Raw genomic sequence first — 22,795 nt, forward strand, 5'->3', positions numbered from 1 at the left:
GAACATACAAAATTTAATATAGGTTTATATCATGAGTCAGAAAACTTTCTGTAAAGGCTACCCAGTATATATTTTAGGCATTGTGGGCCACTTGCTCAGTCTCCACTACCTAAATCTGCCATTATGGCTCAAAAGCACCCACAGACAAATACATAAGTGAACGAACATGGCTGTGTTCCAATTACCTTTACAAAAATAGGCAGCAGGCAGAACTTGGCCCATGGGCCTTAGTAGCTGACCTCTGGTCTACTTAGACTTTCTTTTTTTTTAAAATTTTTTCAAAAGATTTTATTTATTTATTTGACAGAGAGAGACACAGCCAGAGAGGGAACACAAGCAGGGGGAGTGGGAGAGGGAGAAGCAGGCTTCCCGAGGAGCAGGGAGGCTGATGCCGGGCTCGATCCCAGGACCCTGGGACCATGACCTGAGCCAAAGGCAGACACCTAATGACTGAGTCACCCAGGCGCCCCTAGACTTTCTTATTAATTAGAGAAGACACCTGAAAATTTACCCGTTTACCTTAAATGGTCAATTTCTGCAAAAATAACAGGCTTATTGTTTGAGCTTCAATTTTCTTAATACACATACTGGAAATAATTTCCTTTTTATAAAGATTTTATCCATTTATTTATTCCTTTTAGAGAGAGGAGAGAGAGAGTGTGAGCCAGGGGAGGGGCAGGAAGAGAGAGAATCTCAAGCAGACTCCATGCTGAGCATGGACCTGGATTCAGGCTGGATCTCAGGACCCTGAAATCATGACCTGAGCTGAAACCAAGAGTCAGACGCTTAACTGACTGAGTCACCCTGGTGCCCCATGCAAATAATTTCAAAAATTTTTACTGTCTCCTTTTTAACATATAAAGAGTCCATCTTATGTTGCTTATGCTTATGAGGATTGATATGGCTTTATATAACTAAATGGCCTTTGTTCCCCCACTTACTTATGTTTATTGAACAACTACTAGAAGCAGTCACAGTGCTAAGGCTAAAAATCTAAAGGTAATGGGAACAAATGTTCTGCCTAAAATGTGATGAAAGCATGGAGGATGAGGCAACTATTTTTCCCTATACAACTAGATGAGGTCTTGAGGGAGAATACGACATCTGAGGCAGGACAGCAGAACTTCACAGAAGCTTCCCAGGTGCACTAGAAACTTACAGGTGTGTGGGGGAAATTACAAAACTGGAACAAGGTTGACTTATTCAGGAATGGGTGGGAATTTTATTGTACTGAAGAATAAAATGCTTGGAGAAATGAGCAGAGAATGAAGGCAGAAACTTTGGCTTAGGCCAGAATATGAGTGGGCTTGAATGAGAAGATTTAATCAAAAGATCTGGGTTGACAAAATGAGCTTTGCTCTTTGGAAAATACCTCAGGCTGCATTAGAAAGGATGGGCTGAAGCTGGACAAACAGGGGTCAGGGTAACTACCTAGCAAGAGATTTCAGTGATTGCAGGAAAAAAATGATGAAAGCTTATCAAAAGGCATAAAAGAAAACCTCTAGAAGGAAATCTAAAATGGAAATTAAAATTAACCTGGATCAGCACCAATATTCCTCTCATTACAACAAAGGAAAACATGTAAGAGAACACTTGCAACTGTCATTTACAATTTTTTAATTACAGTCTGGCAGAGTAAAAATAGTGCTGCATTTTGAAGCTGGAATTTATAGATCTGCAAAATAATTTTAAAATGTTTTTCAAGTATAGTTTTCATGTAAAGATAGATATAAACTATATTAACTGTATTAAACTATAGAGATTTGCATTTAGATATGTTTGTATTAGATATGTTAATAAATACAAAGAAAGCCACAATTAATTTGTACACATATTCATTTACCTGATCATGGCTCTCTGCATAAGCAATGCACTTTTCAAGGTAGCGTCTGTTTGTGAGTGTGTACACAATATTGCCCATATTCCAATCTTCATCTTTAAACTCTTTAAGTAGCTAAATGCAAGAGAGAAAATAATTTGAATAAATCATTATTGTTCTCACCTTAAGTCACTATTTGAAGGCATCCATCATCTCAATCCAAATTACTTGACATGTAGATACAAGGGCACCCATATAGCAAAAACATCTTTGGTTAAACTTTTTACTAAAATCAAAGCTTTTATACAGACTGACCAAATGACAGTGATGTGGGGTGTGGGTGTGTTTGCTTTTGTGCAGATGGTTTGATCACAGCACTCTGGGTTTTTTTCAACCTTTTTTTTCTCACTGTAACAACTGTTACCTCTTGATTAAGACCACAGTGAAGTGTTACTGTGCACATCATCTTTTTGTCACTTTCACAAGAGAGAGATATACTTGCTACATTTTTAGGTTTGAATAAAGAAAATTTTAGCAGGAATAATGTTTTGTTCCATTCTTTAAAAAAAATGATAACTAAAAAAAACCTGTCATTTCAAAGTTTAAAGGCTAATTATCATGAAATAATTAACATCTTAACAGACCACACATTTTTTTTTTAAAGATTTTATTTATTTGACAGAGAGAGACATAGTGAGAGAGAGAGCACAAGCAGGGGGAGTGGGAGAGGGAGAAGTAGACTCCCCACTGAGGAGGGAGCCCGACACGTGGGGCTCGATCCCAGGATCCTTGGGATCATGACCTGAGCCGAAGGCAGATGCTTAACGACTGAGCCACCAAGGCGCCCCCAGACCACACATTTCTTCCTCCACTTCAGTTATCACTCAGTCTCCAAGCTGGCTTCTGCTCTATTTCAATGCAAAGGGCCTTGCCAAGATTGCAGATGACTGTCTCTTAGGTAATAATTTCTCTTTCTTAGGCAAGTATTTGCTATATGTGTTGAGAGTGCTGACTCCATTCCTTCCCATGAGACACTTTCCGTCTCAGTCTACAATGTGAGACTCCTGATTGTTTTGTTTTGTTTTCCTACCACTCTAGGCATCCTGCAGTCTCTCCCTCTGCCTATCCTATAAAGCTGGTGCTCTTGAAAGTTATTCCTAAAAATAGCCTCTTTCTTCTACTCAATACACTTTTTCTGCCTGGGTTCATTCCTCTGTCCAAAGTGTCAACTGTACTCTGATAGGCAGAATTCTAAGATGGTCCCCATGATTCCTGCCCCTGCAGATTCACATCTCTGTACAATCCTTTACCTAAAGTCGAGGTGGGACCTTGGAATATGATGGATGTCCTTTGAAGAAATCATGAGATAGCAACTGAGTAATGTTTTAAGTTACTAGATTTGTGGTAATTTGTTGCACAGCAACTAATGCAAAACCGGGGCAGATTTTGGTACAAGAAATGGGGTTCAGGCCTCCTTGAATCTTCCTGTGTTGACTTTTGTCCAAGGAATTCAGATGTGTTTAGCCATCTCCCAGAATTTCAATGTGAATCATTAGACACCAGATAGCAGACTGTGTTAGGCAGAATAATAATGACCACCCATAGATGTTCACATCTTAATGCCCAGAGCCATATTCATGTTGCCTTACATGCAAAAGGACTTTAGAAGTGATAAAGACAAATACATTGAAAGGGAAAGATTATCCTGGATAACGTGATGGGTCCAATGTAATTATAGGGATCTTTCTCAAAAGGGGGAGTTGTCAGAGTAAGAGAGAAATTTGAAGATGCTACCTTGCTGGCTTTGAAGATGGAGGAAGGGGCCACGAGCTGAGGAGTATAGGTGGCTTTCAAAAAACTAGAAGCCTTTAGAAAAGGCAAGGGAACTGGAGCCTCCAGAAGAAGTGAAGCCTTGCCAATGCCTTAATTTTAGTCTAATAAGATCCATTTTAGATCTGTGACCTACAGAACTATGAGAACTATATAATAGTAAATTTGTGTTGTTTTAAGACACTGTTGTGGTATTTAGGTACAGCAACAATTTCACACTAATGTATAGACCTACACAAATATGCCCACTTAATTTTTGACTACCGTGCAAAGACAAATCAATGGAAGGATAGACTTTTCAACAAATCATGCTAGAAGAGTCAGAAATTACAAAAAGAAAGAAAGAAAGAAAGAAAGAAAGAAAGAAAGAAAGAAAGAAAGAAAGAAAGAAAGAAAGAGAAAAGTAAAAACTTGAACTAAGGAACTAAGTCTTAAACATTGATTGCACAAAAATTAATTCAAAATGGACCATGGACTTAAATATAAAAGTATAAAATGTCTGAAAGAAAACATAGGAGAGTCAAAGAATTCTTAGACTCGACACCAAAAAAGGTCTCTATAAGAAAAAAATGATAAACTGGACTTCATCAAATTTAATGTAGACAAAACTTTTGCTCTGTCAAAGTCCACATGAACAGGATAAAAAGACAAGGAAGAGACTGGGAGAAAACATTTGCCAAACACATGTCCAATAAGAGTTTAATTTAAATTATATAAAGAACTCTCAAAACTACACAGCAAACAAATGATCCAATCAGAAAATGGTCAAAAGATATGAATAGCCATTTCATCAAGGAGGATATATAGAAGGCAAATAAACACATGAAAAGATGTTCATCATGATAAGCCACTAAGGAAATGCAAATTAAAACCACAGTTAGATATCACTACACACCTATTATAGAATGATTAAAATAGGTGCAAGGATGTACAGAAACTGGATCTCTCCAACATTGCTGGTGGGAATGTAAATGGTACAGTTGCTCTGGACAAGTTTGGCAGTTTCTTAAAAAATTAAATATCCAACTACTCAAATAAATATCCAACTATTATATGACCCAGTAATTGCACTTTTGTGCATTTATCTTAGAGAAATTAAAATTGATGGCCATACAAAATCTGCACACACATGTTTATAGCAGCTTTATTTGTAATAGCTAAAAACTAGAAACAATACTGATGTCTATAATGGGTAAATGATTAAGCGAACTGGTATATCCATACCCTGGAATGTCATTCAGCAATAAAAAGGAATAAACTAGTGATACATGCAACAACCTATATGAATCTCCAGAGAATTTTGCTGAGTGAAATGTGGCAATCCCAAAAGGTGACATATTATATGATTTCATATATATCACATTTTTTTTTAAGATTTTATTTATTTATTTGACAGAGAGAGACATAGCACAAGCGGGAACACAAGCAAGGGAAGTGGGAGAGGGAGAAGCAGGCTTCCCGCTGAGCAGGGAGCCAGATGCAGGGCTCGATCTCAGGACTCTGGGATCATGACGTGAGCTGAAGGCAGATGCTTAATGACTGAGCCACACAGGTACCCCTGTATCACATTCTTGAAATGAAAAACAAAATTACAGAAATAGAGATCAGAGTGGTTGCCACAGGTTAAAAAGTGATTGGACAACATGAAAGAACTTTATGGTGATGGAATATTCTATACCTTAACTACATCAGTTGTCAGTATCCTAGTTGTGAGACTTTGGAATACTGGTTAAGAGTGCACCAGATCTCACTGTATTTATTACAACTGTTCTTACAACTGCATGGGGATCTACAATTATCTTCACATAAAAAGTTTAATTGAGAAACTTTATATAATAAAAATACAAGGTGCTTGGGGTGTCTGGGTGGCTCAGATGGTTAAGCGTCTGCCTTTGGCTAGGTCATGATCCCAGGGTCTTGGGATCGAGCCCCGCATTGGGCTCCCTGCTCGGAGGGGAGTCTGCTTTTCCCCCTGCTCATGTTCTGTCTCTTTCTCTCTGTATCTCTGTGTCTTGAATGAATAAATAAAAAAATCTTAAAAAAAAAAAATACAAGGTGCTTAATAAACATTTGGTGGAATTATGTGTAATGAATGGATTCAATTAAATACTTACATCAATTTAACATAAAAAGGTGAAAAAAGGTAGGTAGGTAATAAAAATGACCAAATAAAATGAAAAGAGATGCTGCAAATCTGCCATATTTTAGATAGGCAAATATTTGTTCAGTAAGTGATTAAATATGATTAAATGTGATATTCCAAACTACTGTCTTTGAACTAAGAGAAGTAGAAAGTGGTAAATAATTTGTTTTTGAACAACAAAAACATGAATGAAATCTAGCATTCTAACCTAACTCAGACCCTATGGGTAAATCACGATGAATACCACATACGTTCACGATAAATACCACATACATTCTGAGTACAGCTATTATTTGGATTAATACTCTTGTGTGCTTTACTGACATTTGGGGAAACAGTAGTTGTTTATGGAATTATCTTTTTAAATGCACAAATTACATAAGTAGGGGAAATCACTGAGTTTTTAAAAAATATTATTTTAACTGTATCTTGTCTTATTAACCACTTTGGTGATGCAAAGATTTTTAAATAATTATATTAAATAGAAAATGACATGTGCCTTTAGAGAATTCATGATCTAAGAAGACACGATGGTCATATCCTATACAATGTTTTTCCATTCTTATGAGGTACTGACTAGTACAGTACCTTGAGCATACAAGGTACTAAAATGTTTCATAAGTTAAATTAATTCTTTCTTTTAAAACTGTCATCATTGTTCAGAGAAGGAAATATCCCACTGTGGGCTATAATTATAGGTTAATGCACACCTTGAAATATTCTTGAATCTGCACAAAACTGGCGAAGGCTTTCCAGTAGGAGGTGAAAAAAGGAAGATTTGGCACTCGTGAGGGAAAAAAAGTTTGCGTGGAAGATTAGAAATCCTAAAAGATGGTGGGTAAAGACCCTTAAACCAGGGTAAGAAAACTGAGGACCACAGCATTTTTTTAAATGACAGATATAAAGCAATGTTCCCAGGTGTTAAAGCTAGAATACATATTTGTTTCTTTGATTTCTGAGTCTAATCATCTCTGGAAAACATTTGCTTTTTTAACTTGACAGTGTCTAAGGAATCATTATAAATAGAGAAGCAGAAATTATGTTGGTAAAGATTTAATGTCACATCTGTGCATTGTACAAATTGCCTGGGGGCACAGGAAAGAAAGTTAAGACAGGATTATAGTAACCACTTCCTTCAGAGTGGGCTCCATGGTTTTTCTATGCAAAGTTCAATGGGTCTGTCCCTGTGATGTCATGGCCCCAGTCCATGTCTGTACCAAAGGGATCATCAGAAGGCTATGATTATTCGAGACATAGCTGACTTCTTACACATATTCAGCCTATGGTTATGGACATAGCCACTCAAAAATGTTCTATGTCAAATCTAAGTCTATATAACAACATTGGTCTTTTAGGCAAACATTAAATAAAACAAAATATAATCCAAGGTACTTAAATGTCATTAAATTTAATAAAATTGTATTACAAATTATGTGCAAGGTGTCATGTACAATTACTCATCCCTAGTGCTTGACACATGGTAAGGATTTCTAAATGTTAAGTAAAGGAATGGATGAATCTAAATCTATTGAGGAAGAAACATGCTATGAAGCAAGTACTGGGAATTAAGGAGTAACTTCCACATTGATGATTTGGAGGCAGAAATGGATGCCTCGACGTTTAATGTGTCTTAAATATAGAGCACTGAAGTTTCATAAAACTGCATTGATAATGCAAAATTCCATGTACTACAGCTAAAGTTATATTAATATTTTCCCCTTATCTGAATAACTCAAGTATGAATACTTTAAACTAGAACTTTTAGAAGTTTGTGAAGTACCTTATTAAAAAGGTACAAGAATCAACACACTAGTGGGAAAATTTAATACTTCAATTATAATAATTATAGTATTTGTAACTAATGACCACAAATTAAGAAATAAATCAAAGAGATAATAAATAAACCAACATAATACAGAGTATTTACAGGAAGAAAAAATTGCATGAAATCTTACCTGGATCCATTTATCCGGAATTGCCATGGCTAATCGATAGTCAAAACCAACTCCTCCCTGGGAAATTGGAGAACAGAGAGCTGGCATTCCTGATACATCCTGCAACAAAATACATCAGCATTATCAATTCACATTGCTCAGATTCTTACTACATTTTTGACAGTAAATTCTAGGCCAATAAATAAAAACAGTAAATGGGAGCATATATTTTTGGAGTGTTTGGGCAGCAGAATTGTAAAAGTAGTTACAACTATGACAGCATATCTCATTTCCTACTAACATTTTGTGTAATGCTTTTCAATGCAGGACAACTTCAATCTCATGAGGCGATTTTATTTTTCTTTTCCTTAGTATCACAAGATAGAGAACACAAAAAAGTAAGATGATTACTGCCAAAACATAGTTTCTTAGACTTATTTTTGAGCTAATGTATGAACATTTTGCTACTGCTTTCATCAAACACAAAAACACATGTGGCATATATCTGTTATACTTATTCTCTTCACATACAGTACTGGCAAGGAGTATATTTTGTGAGGACCTATCTTCCGATGAGATAGAAAAAGACTTAGTACATTAAGTATGAAGCAATAAGATGGCTTTCAGTATAGTCAGCTACACTTGAAATGGGTCTTAAGGTTATCTGGTGGATCCTCTTCATCTAGAAGATACAGAAACTGAAGCTCACTCAGGTGAAGGGATCTCTAAAGATATGTTTCTCAAGAGTAGAGTCAGGACTCAGATGTCAGGCCCTTCAACAGAGTGTCTTCCTTCTCTGTCATGCCACCACTAGATTATTACTGATAATCAAATAAACACATAAGGAAAAAAAAGATGGTATAAGGACCCAGATGTAGCAAAATGTATTATACCAGCAACTATGGTGAAATATGAGTCACATATTAGCAATTCTAACTCTACGACATCTTTCAAATAAATCCTTTTCCCTTGTTCCATTTCTATAGCTACTGTCTTATTTAATATTCATTACTCCTTGCTTAGACCATTATGCTTCCAAATGGAATTCCCCATCTCCAGTTTCCCTTCACTCTAACTGCTGCCAAATTAATATATTTTTTAAAGATTTATTTATTTATTTTAGAGAGAGAGAGCAAGAGCATAAGTGGGGGAACAGAGAGTGAAGGGGGGAGAGAGAGAGAGAAAGAGGGGAAAGCAGACTTCCCATTGACTGTGGAGCCCAACACAGGGCTCGATCTCATGACCCCGAGATCATGACCTGAGCCGAAATCAAGAGTTGGGCGCTTAACCAACTGAGCCACCCAGGTGCCCCCCAAATTAACATCTTATGAGACAGTGCCCTATCACTGCCCATCAATAGCTTCCAATAGCCAATAACTAAAAACTCAAATTCTTTAGCTAAAGATTCAATTCAACAATCATACTTTAAGTATTAACAATATAATTTCCTATTTGATTATTTGCCTCTTTACTTTCTGTTAGAATGTGAGATCCATGGAACAAGGGTTTTGTGGTTTTTGCTGTTCACTGATATATGCCAAGAATTCAGAGTAGTATAAGAGTACCTGGCATAAAGCAGGAACTCAATACCATTTTGTGAGAGAATAAATATAGGTGCTGTCAGGAATTTAAAGGTAAATAAGACATAATATCTGACCTTCATATAACTTCCTTATAAATAGAACCTAACTAAACATATACACACTTATTATCATGAAATGATAACGTGATGTAGTTGTTATAATTGTTAACTGAAGTACACAGAAAATGCAACGGGGAGACCTATAGATTTCCACCATAATTTCTACTATTATATTTCAAGTACTAAATACATCATTCACTTTGGAATATTTACTCTTCCCTGTGCTTGTCACTAACTCTTCTATGTGCGTCACTGCCCAAACTCTTCCTTGCGTTATTATCCTTACTTTCTATAAAAGACTATCACATACCCTCAGCTCTCTGAAACTTAAACTCAAATGCTTCTTCGTATACAACACTATCCGCAAACTCTTCACACAGAAAAGCTGGTAAAAAAAGAAATATATGACCTCTTTGGACTTCTAAAATAATTTATTGTTTTCTAATGAAAGAGAGATACATTTAAATATAGTGCATAGTGGAATATATCTGTTAGAAAATGAAGTATTTGTCAATAATATCTTATTTCTACATAGTACTTCACAGTTTATAACTGAAAAAAAGGACAAAAAAGTGAAAAGGATGAATGCTTAACAGAAAAAAATTAAAAGTTATATCTTATAATATGTCATATTTTCACTATTATAGTAGGCATTTAGTTTGGTTCCTTATAAACAATGGTTGAATATGTATTAAATACCAGGCACTCGTGTTAGGCACTGGAATTATAGACAAAATAACTTCCCAAAAGAGTTTTCATGCGACTAAGTTTTCCTAACACTGGTGATAGGCTGGTATTAAAGATCAAGATAATTTTCTCAAGGAACCTTAAGACGCATTCTATATTTGTTCTAAAGATAGTTTTAGGAATACTTTGATAGGAAATAGAATATGCTAAGAAAAACATTTGGACACCAGTTGGTCTTGACTCCTAAATCTGAATCCTAGAAAGCTACTCCATTAATGCACATGAGATATTTGTAGCCATCTTTTGAAAGAGAAGAGTTATGACTATCCTTTTCCTTTTAAAATCTTAAAAGGAAAAAAAAGTAAACATAAAGGCACTAAAATAAATATACTTTAAATGTAAAAAAGTCAATACCTACCAACATAGCGTATAAAAATAACCATGTGTTCAAAATAAAGTTGAAGTAGTTTTATTTTTTAATATCTAAGGGTATCTTATGACTATTCCAAAAGGGGGGGAACCTCAATCAAAAAATACTTTTAATTAATATAGCAAATAGAACCATGGGAAATGGTAGATACATTCTAGGAAAATAAGTCTTCAATTTTAGTAACTATCATAAATAAATTTAAATTTCTACTATAGGACTTTATATAAACTACAGTACTTATTTGTTACACCACATTCCTTTCTTAAAAAAAAAAGTTCATGAGGATCAATTTCACATTTTGAAGAGACTCCCACTAGACAGAAAAGTGATGTACTGAAATTGAAGTAGTTTTCAATTTAAGTAGAATAAATTGAAGACACATCTTGTTAAAAAAAAAATCTAAAACCAAGTAACATAAAGTAGGCTAAAGTCTCAAAGTTTCATTGGTAGAAACACTGATAATCAGACAAGGGCTCCCGAGATCATGAAACTATTTTACTTGAAATGAACGGAAAGATCAATGTAACAATTTTAAGTTTCATGTATTAAATAATTGCTTCTTTTTTTCCAGTACCCACTTTTGATTTGTACTATCATTAATTGTTTGTAGTAACTTTTCATTTATACTGTCTCTGCTTTGAATTGTCATAAATATAATTGACAAAGTTTTTTGATGTTTGACAGATAAAATAAATTCATATAAAAGACACTCTGACATTAAAAGATACTTGGCACATAAAGTAATTAGCACAAGTATTAGTAAGATTTATAAGATATGACCAAATGTAGGCAGGTATATAGTGTAGAATAATACAGGTTTATCAAAATGTTATTATAATTGTGTTTTTTAAAAAATCTGTGTAATAATTTATTCTAGAAATTTAGGGTCCATTTTTCTGTTCCTAGAATATATTTAGAAGACAAAATGTCTAAAGAAAGGAACTGTTCTCTATTCAAAGATAAACAAGGAAATCATTCCATCTAGTTGAAGATTCAGGGTTTTGAGAAAAGATGGATAAAAAAAGTCTATACAAATAATAAATACCACAGAAAGGAGACCGTCACTACTGCATTTCATTCCCATGAACTAAATGCCAACAATGTGCAAATACAACTGAACTCTGACGCTTTTAAGGATATTCTTGCTATTTTCAGATGCCAACCACTGCACTTTGTACAGAACAGTTTTAACATACTAAATTCAATTTTAATAATTTCTAGTAAGAGGACTCAGAAAACCAGAGGGATTTTAGAACTAAATCTAAATTAGCATAAGCATTTAACAAACTTCTTAATTTATCACATTTATCACCAAGAGGGGAATTGTCAATTATGCATATACCGAATTATATCATTACAGTGCAGCTTTGGGACAGTTAATCATGAACCTTCAGTAATCATGAATAACTAGTGAACATTTGGCAATCCAAGAGCAATAACATAAACAAGAAAGGTAATCGCATCAGAACAAGAGAGACTTCAGAGAAGCTTGCAGGCAGTGAGCCCTGCCATCTCTAATGATTAAACCAGAAAAGAAAAAATAAATAAATAAAAAAACCAGACACACATTAATATTCAATTCTTTTCTCTGTTGAAGGTCTCATGGCGGAAGGACCTGTCCACTGATTAGGATATTTTACTTTCTAACCACTGGCATTTTCTTTTGTAACAATGAAATGATGACAAGTAATTAGTGCACACTATCTCCTAATAAGAAAACACTGCATTCTAAATAATGTGCCACCCATACAAGATAGCTGCACTATAGTCAGGGCATAATTTTGGTTATGCAATTATTGACAACATGAGATTAATCATTCAAATAGTGTATGCTGTGACAAAATGTTCTATATTAAAGGGGGTCAGAGGGTAGAGATCATTATGGTTTTACCTCAGCTATTGTTATAGAATCTGGATACAACGTGTGAATCAAATGATTTGCCAACAGGAGATAAATCAAGGCATCTTCATCTACTTGAAGTCCAAAATATTCATGGTAATCACCTGAAAAACCTTGACCTACAGAAGAGAAAATCAATATAGATGCATTATTTTAACATGAAAGCCTTAACTTAGCACAAATGCTCCCACCAATTAGTTTATTGAGATCAGTTTTGTTATCATAGCAAAATGTAATGAGCCTCAATACCATGTAATATTAGCATCAGCAAATATATTCTATCTTAGAAAAGTACTCCATAGCAAACATCTGGAATTCAGACAATCCTGCAATTTTTGTTTTTCAAAAGCAAACAAAGCACTCTAACTGAAAATTTTAATTTAATTTTAACATAATTTTAAAGCAAAAAAAATGAAATGATACCAAATTCTATATTTCAATTTTTAGATACATTTTTTTCTCATGTCAAGAGATGTTAATGTTAGCTAGTTCCTATTAGATCCCTTTGAAGAAAAGCAAATATGAAAACCATCATAACATTGAGACATAGTGTTTATATTATTTTAAATATGTGCTTCAATTTATGCAATACAGATTTCCTATGATGACAAAAAGATTTTAACATCCTCCAACTTACTTCTACCTTCTCTTCCCTCACATCCTAATTTTGGTTGCTTATAGTACATAGCACTTATGGAAGTTATACTACTTACTTTTGATTTCTTGAATTGTTTACTTATTTTTAATTAATTCAAATTAGTGCCCAATACATGCCTTTTCCCTCTGTTTCCCTATAACAAGTTTTTTTTATTTTGACTCACTTTTTTTTTTCAGTTTCCTGGATCCCATCACTAAATGGTATTTTCAAATATAATTATAGAAGTATTATTCCTCAAGCTCTTTCAATTTAATACTGGAATGGCAATTCAATTATCAAATTCTTGAGTCAAATTTTGCTTCCCCCCAATTTTTTATACATTGCTGTTGGCAAGAGAAAAGTATGAGTTCAGCCACTGTTTTCATCCACACAAGTAAATTTCTTTTTCTTTCTGTCACCTGCTGAACTTCTCTTTATCACTTAATTTTATATATTGAATAGTTTGTGTCTTGATGTTGATTGCTTTATCTCATTTTTTTTCAATTCATTTCCCTAATTCCACAATTCCCTGGAAAATACCAAGCCCTCAGCAGAAAGAGGTTCTACAGGGTTATGCAGGTGTTGTAATCTAGGAGAGGTTCTTTCTTGACCTTTGCCATGCTTTCCTTCTTCATCCCTCAAGTTATCTTCTCTCAAACTGGAGGATATCAGTGAAACCTGTCATGTTTTATAGATACAACTTCTTTTCTAGGAACACTTCATGGGGGCAGACCATGACTAAGAGCAGTTAGCAGGATGCTTTGAATATAGCTTCTTTCCTTGGCAGCCGCTTTTCAATATTTACAGGTTAAAGTCCCTTTTTCAGATTGGTTGTTGCTGGTAAATATTTGGCCTTTAAAAAATAATAATTATTCACCATATTATCTACTGAGGAATTAGGATTCCATGATCCCACTTCTTTGAACAATTTTTCAACTGAAGATCTCTGATCAATGTTTTTAATTATAAATTAATTTATAATTTAATTTTAACTGTGAACATCTATTTAAAATATACACATTTTATCAGTGTTTAATATGCAAAGAGACCTACACATTCACAAAGGTTCGCATTTATTTATTTTTTGTTATTTATTTCTCATTGCAATTGCTGTCACGTTCACATCCTATAGGTGCTCTGATAAATGGTTGGCTTAAAAACATTTTATTTCTTTTGCTAGGACTTCCAGTTGAATAAAAGTGGTGAGAGCGGACATCCTTGTCTAGTTCCTGATATTAGAGGAAAAGCTCTCAGTTTTTCACCAGTTTTACTATTTGCAGATGACATGATACTATATACAGAAAACCCTAAAGATTCTACCAAAAACTATTAGAACTGATACATGGATTTAGTAAAATTGCAAGATACAAAACTAATATACAGGAAATATGTTGAGTTTCTATATACTAATTTGAATAGAAGGAGAAATTAAGAAAACAATCCCATTTACCTTTGCACCAACAAGAATAAAATACCTAGGAATGAACTTGATCAAGGAGGTGAAATACCTGTACTCTGAAAACTATAAAACACTGATGGGAAAAATTAAAGATGATACAAACAAATGGAAAGCTATTCCTTGCTGATGGACTGGGAGAACCAGTATTGTGAAAACGTCTATACTATCCAAAGTAATCTACAGATTCAATGAAATTTCTATCAAAATATCAACAGTAGTTTTCACAGAACTAGAACATGCAACCCTAAATTGCACAAAACCGCGAAATACTCCATATGGCCAAAGCAATCTTGAAAAAGGAAAACAAAACTGGAAGTATCACAATCTCACATTTCAAGATCTACCACAAAGCTGCAGTAATTAAAACACAATAGTACTGGCACAAAAATAGACACATAGATAAATGGAACAGAATAGAGAGCCCAGAAACAAACCCACAATTTTATGGTCAGTTAATCTATGACAAAGAAGGCAAGAAAATACATTGGGAAAAAGACAGTCTCTTCAACAAATGGTGCTGGGAAAACTGGACAGCTACAGGCAAAAAATGAAACTGGACCGCTTTCTTAGACCATACACAAAAATAAACTCAAAATAGATTAAAGACCTAAATGTGAGACCTGATGCCATAAAATTTCTAGAAGAAAACATAGGTAGTACTCTCTTTGACATCAGCCAGACATTTTTCTAGCTAGGTCTTTTTTGTCAAGGGAAACAAAAGCAAAATTAAACTACTGGGACTATACCAAAATAAAAGGCTTTTGCACAGTGAAGGAAATCATTAACAAAACAAAAGGCAACCTACTGAATGGTAGAAAATATATGCAAATGATGTATCTGATAAGAAGTTAATATCCAAAATATATAAAGAACTTATACAACTTAACATCAAAAAACCAAATAATCCAATTAAAAATGGGCAGAGGACATGAATAAACATTATTTTGAAGAAAACATATGGCCAGCCAGCAGACACATGAAAAGATAGTCAGCATCACTCATCATCAAGGAAATACCAATCAAAACCACAATGAGATACCACCTCATACCCGTCAGAATGGCTAAAATAAAAAACACAAGAAATAACAAGTGTTAGCAAGAATGTGGAGAAAAAGGAACCCTTGTACACTGTGGGTAGGAATATAAATTGGTGCAGCCACTGTGGAAAACAGTATGGAGGCCCCCTCCAAAATTAAAAATAGAACGATATGATCCAATAATTCCGTTACTGGGTATTTACCCAAAGAATACAAAAACACTAATCCAAAAAGATATATGCACCACTATGTTTACTGCAGCATTATTTATAATAACCAAGATATGGAAGAAACCCAAGTGTCCATCCAGAGATGACTAGATAAAGAAGCTGTGACCATATATATAATGGAATATTACTCAGCCATAAAAAAGAATGAAATCTTGCCATGTGCAACAGCATGGATGGGTCTAAAGAGTATAATGTTAAGTGAAATAAGTCAGTCAGAGAAAGACAAACACCATATGACTTTACTCATATGTGAAATTTAAGAAACAAATCAAATGAACAAAGAAAAAAGAGACAAACAAAAAGCCAGACTCTTAAATATGCAGAGTAAACTGATGGTTGCCAGAGGGGAGGTGGGTGTGAGGATGGATGAAATAGGTGAACGGGATTAAGTATACACTTATAGTGATGAGCACTGAGTAATGAACAGAATTGTGGAATCTACTTTTGTATACTTGAAACTAATCTAACATTGCATGTTAGATTTGAATAGAAAAAAATTTTAAAAAATAAATAAAACACTTTTAGAGGAAAGCTACACATTAAGGATAGCATATTATTAAGTAGGTATATTTCAAAGAAAAGCATTATTGTTTATTTACTTATAAAATGTAATTATATCCAACCTCTTGCCAAAAAGATCAGAAGTCACTAGAGAAAGGAAATACACAATGAAACTAATAAAAATCAAGCCAACAATAATGGTCATTGCAGCTGTGTAACGGAACTCTAAACTTGGTTTTAATATTCCAGTAAAAAAAAAAATGAAATCATTCGTTGCATCTGTAATATATTAGGCTACCTACCCATTCCATGGTGATGGTAGAGCATGGATGTAACGCCATCAAAACGAAATCCATCAAAGCCATATTCTTCTAGCCACCATCTTAAGTTTGACAGAAGGAATCTTAAAACTTCCCAGCTAAAACATTAGAAAAAAATATACTTAAATGCATTGTTTATAGTGGTTTCTTTGATTGTTATACATTGTTTGCTAAGAGTATTAATTATAATTATAAATATCGTAGGGATCATGATGCTCAATGAAATATACAAAAACCAGAAAACTATTATTTATCACATTTGTTTGATGAAATTCATTCTAAGAGATTATTAAATTTCTTTGGTTGCAAAATCACTTAATATCTAAGAAAAACTGAGAAAAAGTATGTAAATTGGGTCCAAAGTGCAGGGACTCTCTTATTCAATGCTGTGTCCTCAGCAATCATACAGTGATTACTATATAATATTGCTTACAGCAACAGCAATGAAAAAATCTGTTACTGATCTCTAAATTTTCATTAAGATTTTTCATACAACATAACCATAGTTACAGAGCTCCTTTTAAAAAATATAATTTCATTATCATTAGAAAAACTACCTCATGTTTGCATGTTTGCTTAAAATATTTCCTCATTCTACAATTTCAAACATAACATTTAGAATAAAAAATTTTAAAAAGAGACTTAAAGTCAACCACATGATAACCAATATTACATTTACTAGACTTGCATTTTGTGAGGGTAAAGGAAAAGAAACCTAATTACTAAAACACACATGAGTAATAAAGTAACAAATTTTCCAAGTTAAAGAGTCGTACATCCATAAAAACAGAATGAAAACAAAGAAATGTTATAACTCAATTAAAAACGCCACACGAAACAAGCCTATTTCGGACAATTGAGAAGAAGGCATCGTCAATTAGTATTTTCTTTATTCATACAGTTATGGTTGAGTTCTCTATCTTATTATAACTCTGGTTTTAAGACTTTAATACCTCATTTAGTTTAATGACAAAGCAGTTATAGCGAACACAAATCTTTAACCCAGTTAAAATTTATGTATTTTTTTTAAACCTTCCATATATTCAAGAGCAATCTGACATAAGTGGATATTAAGCCATCACAATCAACCTCAGAAGAGTAAATCCAAACTTTGGGGAAAGATGAGTTGTTAGTAATTAACTGCTTTAAATAAGTTACTTTTTGAGTTTTGCAAACTTACTGAAATTAAAAAAAAAAGGAACCAAAAAGCAGAAATACAAGCAATCCAGTAGATCTGAAAAGGTAGTGAGGAGGTTTTAGATTCTAGTTCCAAGCCATGATGAAGGTAGAATTTGCTAATGTTTCTACGAATGCATATTCATTTGGGGGTTAAGGAAAAAAAAAAAACAACTCTGTTTAACAAAAAGAAATTAATAAAAACAAAGAGGTATTCCACAACCAAACAGAATCAAAATTACTCTATTTTGTATAGGACTTTCTAATATCGATGCATTTTTTGAGGTTTTATTTAAATTAAAAAGCTCATTTTTTTTTTTTTAGAGACATTTTGGTTCACAGCAAAATAGAAAGGAAGCATGTCTATACTTTTTTAACAAAGTTGCTATAGGAGTACTCCAGAAAGAAGACATGAAGAAACTTCCCTATCAATAATCCTTGGTAAACAATATTTTGAAAAGGACATACTTTTCTCATTTGGCTATTCAACTGGTAATGTACATTTTACTTCTGAAAGGTAAATGGAAAGATATTTTTAGTCAAAAATACCCCAGAGTAGGAACAAAACCTATTTAAATACTATATATATTGGGTAGATGTATGAAGATATGAGTATGTAAGAGACTATAAAAGGTCTCTGGGCCTAATGGGCCATGCACCACTGTTTTGTTTACCTTGCAGAGTACTTCAAATTCTCACTTTGAATGCCTGCAGACAGAATATGGACCTCCTAAGCTCTTCCCAGTCCCTGCCACTGCACACTTTCCAATACCAGCCTTATAGTTGTTTATGCCACCAGCTTGGGCTTGTGGACAGTTGCTATCAATTTCTAATATAAATATTATGGACTGAATGTTTCCTAGGCAGACTAGACACAGGTTTAAAAGTAAGAACTGTGTCCTAATTTCTACAAAGATAAAAGAAAAAAAAAAGAGCCAGTGATAGTGCAATCCAATAAAAACAAAAAAGGGGGATGATGTGAATTTAATAACTGAAAAGAAAGCATTGCACAATATAATTTAGTTGATGATTATGGGCAGCATTATTAATGGCCTACTCATTCCTATTACTACAATATTTAATCTGTTCTCTTCTTGACCAAAAAAGGTGTAACACATTAAAAGAAAAAGACATATTTAGCTGTGACTATATGAGTAGACAGATTCCTGGCACGGGTAAACAGAAAAAGAATTCCCTGTGATAATCTAAAAAGAAACAGCAATGACAATGGAGCATCTAAATTAAAAAAATCTAATGGGTTAAGAAAATAGTAAATTCTACATGTTAGAGTTTGAAATGCTCTTAACTTGAAACAATGTCTAAACAACATCAACAATCCTGGGGGGGACAAAATCACCACAAGATTAAACTGACAGGAATAAATCAAACTTGTAGAGCTCTCAAAATAATTTATTTTATGTTTTATAAATCATGGATGAAGCATAAACTAGATATGTTATCTGTCTCTACAGAAAAGAGATATACAAAATTTTATAGGAGACCAAACTATCTAGAACAAAAACAGTAAAGAAATAAAATATAGAAAGTTTTATTTTTCATAACAAAATCTCAGGGAATACATTCAAGGAAAAAAAAAAATCAGACCTAAAATTTTAAAGTTGGCAGCAGCAAATGAAAAGCAAAAGTTAAAAATATTCATTCTCTGGTTATATACATTTTCTAAAACTTGGCTATTAAGAGTTAAGTAACAACAACAATAACAACAATTAGTCTTATAAGAGTAATTTTTTTTTAAAGATCTTATTTATTTATTTGACAGAGACACAGCAAGAAAGGAAACACAAGCGGGGGGTGGAGGGTAGAGGGAGAGGGAGAAGCAGGTTCCCCGCTGAGCAGGGAGCCCGATGCGGGGCTCGATCCCAGCACCCTGGGATCATGACCTGAGCCAAAGGCAGACACTTAATGACTGAGCCACCCAGGTGCCCCTATAAGAGTAATATTTTATAAATAATTAGCTTTTATTAAGAAAAAATTATCTCTGCAGGAAATGGGGGAAGACAGACTCATAAATATGTTCTCAATATCTCTGTGATCCCAATTTTGTGTCTCTTATCATCTTACATGATAAATCTAGATGGACTAATTCACTCTTGGTAAACTCAGCATCCTGATGAAACTAACTTTAGAACACAGATTGTATAAAATCAGAACTTTGGAGATCTAACAAAACAGAGAACCAGGAAGACTGAGATCTGAGTCTATAAAATGACCAGACCTTTCATGGACATGAACCAGAACTCAAAGCTGAAAAATAGTAGGTCAGAGAGTGTTTATATTGTCATTGGAATGAAGATGTAGCTCCCCCCCTTTTCTTCTTACACTAGGTAAACATCCAACTGAATATAGACAGTGTTTTTAAGTATTATATAATATTATTTATCCCAGATCACTGAACTTAAATTATAAGAGGAAAGCTATGCCAGGGGTCCACCAGAACCTCCAGGTTCAGTGATTCACTAATAGGACAGACAGGATTCAACATTTGGTTGTAATCATGGGTATGATTTATTATAGCAAAAGGATAAAAGCAAAATAAACAAAAGAAAAAGCACACGGATGGAGCAAAGTTCAGCAGAGTCTAGACACAAGCTTCCAAGAGTCCTCTCCTGATGGAGTCACACTTAATCCTTCCAACAACAAACTGTCGCGACACTTGTGAAATGTCTACCAGAGAAATTCACTGGAAACGCAGTTCCTAGTGATTTTATTGGAGGCTGGTGACTGGGTATCTTCTGCCTTGACACATATCAAAACCTAGATTCCCAGAAGGAAACTGGGTGTTCAGTATAAGATACATGGCTTGTATGAACTGTTTAGGTGCAGTGAAAAACTGTTTTCAGTCCCAGGAATGGTGAGAACCCTCTCCAAACCCAAGTCCCCAGCGGCTAGGTAGGGGCCAATCTTGCAGGCAGACATTTCTAAGAATAGCAGTCGTAATTGTGCTATACTAACTCTTTTTCTGCAAGAAGCACAGCCTAACATTATATAATTATAAAATACTTAACTATAGGTTATTGGAAAAAACTACTTCTTTTTTGTGTGTGTGTATGTTAGGTTTGTTTGTTTGTTTGTTTATTATTGTTATGTTAATCACCATACATTACATCATTAGCTTTTGATGTAGTGTTCCATGATTCCTTGTTTGTGCATAACACCCAGTGCTCCATGCAGAACGTGCCCTCTTTAATACCCATCACCAGGCTAACCCATCCTCCCACCCCCCTCCCCTCTAGAACCCTCAGTTTGTTTTTTCAGAGTTCGTCTCCCCCTCCGATTTCCCCCCTTCATTCTTCCTCTCCTATCTTCTTTTTTTTTCTTAACATATATTGCATTATTTGTTTCAGAGGTACAGATCTGTGATTCAACAGTCTTGCACAATTCACAGCGCTCACCATAGCACATACCCTCCCCAATGCCTATCACCCAGCCACCCCCATCCCTCCCACCCCCCACTACTCCAGCAACCCTCAGTTTGTTTCCTGAGATTAAGAATTCCTCATATCAGTGAGGTCATATGATAATTGTCTTTCTCTGATTGACTTATTTCACTCAGCATAACACCCTCCAGGTCCATCCACATCGTTGCAAATGGCAAGATCTCATTCCTTTTGATGGCTGCATAATATTCCATTGTATATATAGACCACATCTTCTTTACCCATTCATCTGTCGATGGACATCTTGGCTCTTTCCACAGTTTGGCTATTGTGGACATTGCTGCTATAAACATCGAAAAACTACTTCTAAAGTAATTTTCCCTCAGAGGTACTCAGATTTCAAAACCAAGTGGAAGAATCTAAATACACGTTAAAAATCTAAATGTGGGGGCACCTGGGTGGCTCAGTCAGTTAAGCCTCCAACTCTTAGTTTTGCTTGGGTCATGGTCTCAGTGTCATGGAACTGAGCCCCTGTCAGCTCTGCACTTAGTGGGGAATCTGCTTGAGATTCTTTCTCCCTCCCTCTCTGGCCCCACTCTTGCTCTCTCACTCTCTAAAATAAATAACTAATCTTAAAAAATTTAAATATGTAAGGAGTCCAGGTTGAGGCGTTCTGCTCTACATGCTACCTTCCACCACCACACGAACAATGAAATCATTAAGCCTGTACATGAATGAACTAGTTTACTGAATCTAAGATTTCCCTTTCAAAGAGAAAACATCAGAACAAGCTTAAAGAACAGGTATCAGTGGAAACACAGATTTTTGAAAGATGTCTATTACTATTTCTGCTATCATAATTTTCGAGTCCTGTACCTGTAAATTCCATTTTTCCTTCTTTTTTTGTGGGGGGGGCTGAGAAGAAGGGTTATGATGTAGTCCAAATTATGACTGAATGAGAAATATTACTCAACATGCCCTTTAGTAATAAATAAACTGAATCATCTCAACTGTCTGGTTTGCCTTGATCAAAGCGTGAAAATGTCTGGCAAAGGGTACAATAAAAAAGGCAATTTACTTTTTCTACCTTAAAATGTCATCAGACAGCCCATCACACAGTAGATATATCCCGTTGATTAGAGTCCCATAAAAATATAAGGCAGAATTTAGGAGCAGTTTTACTCTGGTGAGTTCCAGCAGACAAGGTGGGACTTTTATTTTAAGATTTCTCTATTGACACAAGGGTTTTAAAGCCTATTCTTAGAAACCAAAGGGCAGCCTAGTTTCCAAACAAATGGAAGAGTTAGATGCTAAATTTTAGAAGGTGATGCCAAAATAATATATATTTTGGGGGCCAGGATGACTGTGTATGAGAAGTAACCTATTTTAGTTATTAGCTTTTTATATTAAACTAATTAACATGTTAGTTGTTAGAAACTAATACTACGTGATCTATATTGCCAAGTTAACTGATTAGATTACTCATATTTTATTAAGCAAAACAAAATCGCTACGATCCAGAAAAAGATAATAAAATGCAGCTGACTTTCAAACAGGTGTCTGACATAAAAACTGAATATATGGCTGAATAATATATACATTTAAGAATTTCTGGCAATTAAAATAATCAGGATTCTAATTGGTTTAGTGTC

The 22,795-nt window shown here is 34.4% G+C and overlaps 1 protein-coding gene across 2 annotated transcripts in view; it reads right to left on the reverse strand.

Moving 5' to 3' along the window:
- GBE1 (1,4-alpha-glucan branching enzyme 1) overlaps positions 1 to 22,795 on the reverse strand; it is a 279,362-nt gene that overhangs the window by 78,479 nt on the left and 178,088 nt on the right. For both annotated transcript variants that reach the window (XM_088024239.1, XM_028116733.2), the window contains exons 8-11: positions 16,552 to 16,667; positions 12,377 to 12,504; positions 7,748 to 7,846; positions 1,844 to 1,954 (exon numbers count right to left, since the gene is read on the reverse strand). In XM_088024239.1, coding sequence (XP_087880365.1) covers positions 1,844 to 1,954; positions 7,748 to 7,846; positions 12,377 to 12,504; positions 16,552 to 16,667 — 454 coding nt within the window. The remainder of the gene's footprint in view (positions 1 to 1,843; positions 1,955 to 7,747; positions 7,847 to 12,376; positions 12,505 to 16,551; positions 16,668 to 22,795) is intronic.

The sequence above is a fragment of the Eumetopias jubatus genome, unplaced genomic scaffold (genome assembly GCF_037043125.1).
Source record: "Eumetopias jubatus isolate StellerSeaLion01/CBP00866 unplaced genomic scaffold, mEumJub1_p1.0 scaffold_1, whole genome shotgun sequence".
In the NCBI taxonomy this organism is placed as follows: domain Eukaryota; kingdom Metazoa; phylum Chordata; class Mammalia; order Carnivora; family Otariidae; genus Eumetopias; species Eumetopias jubatus.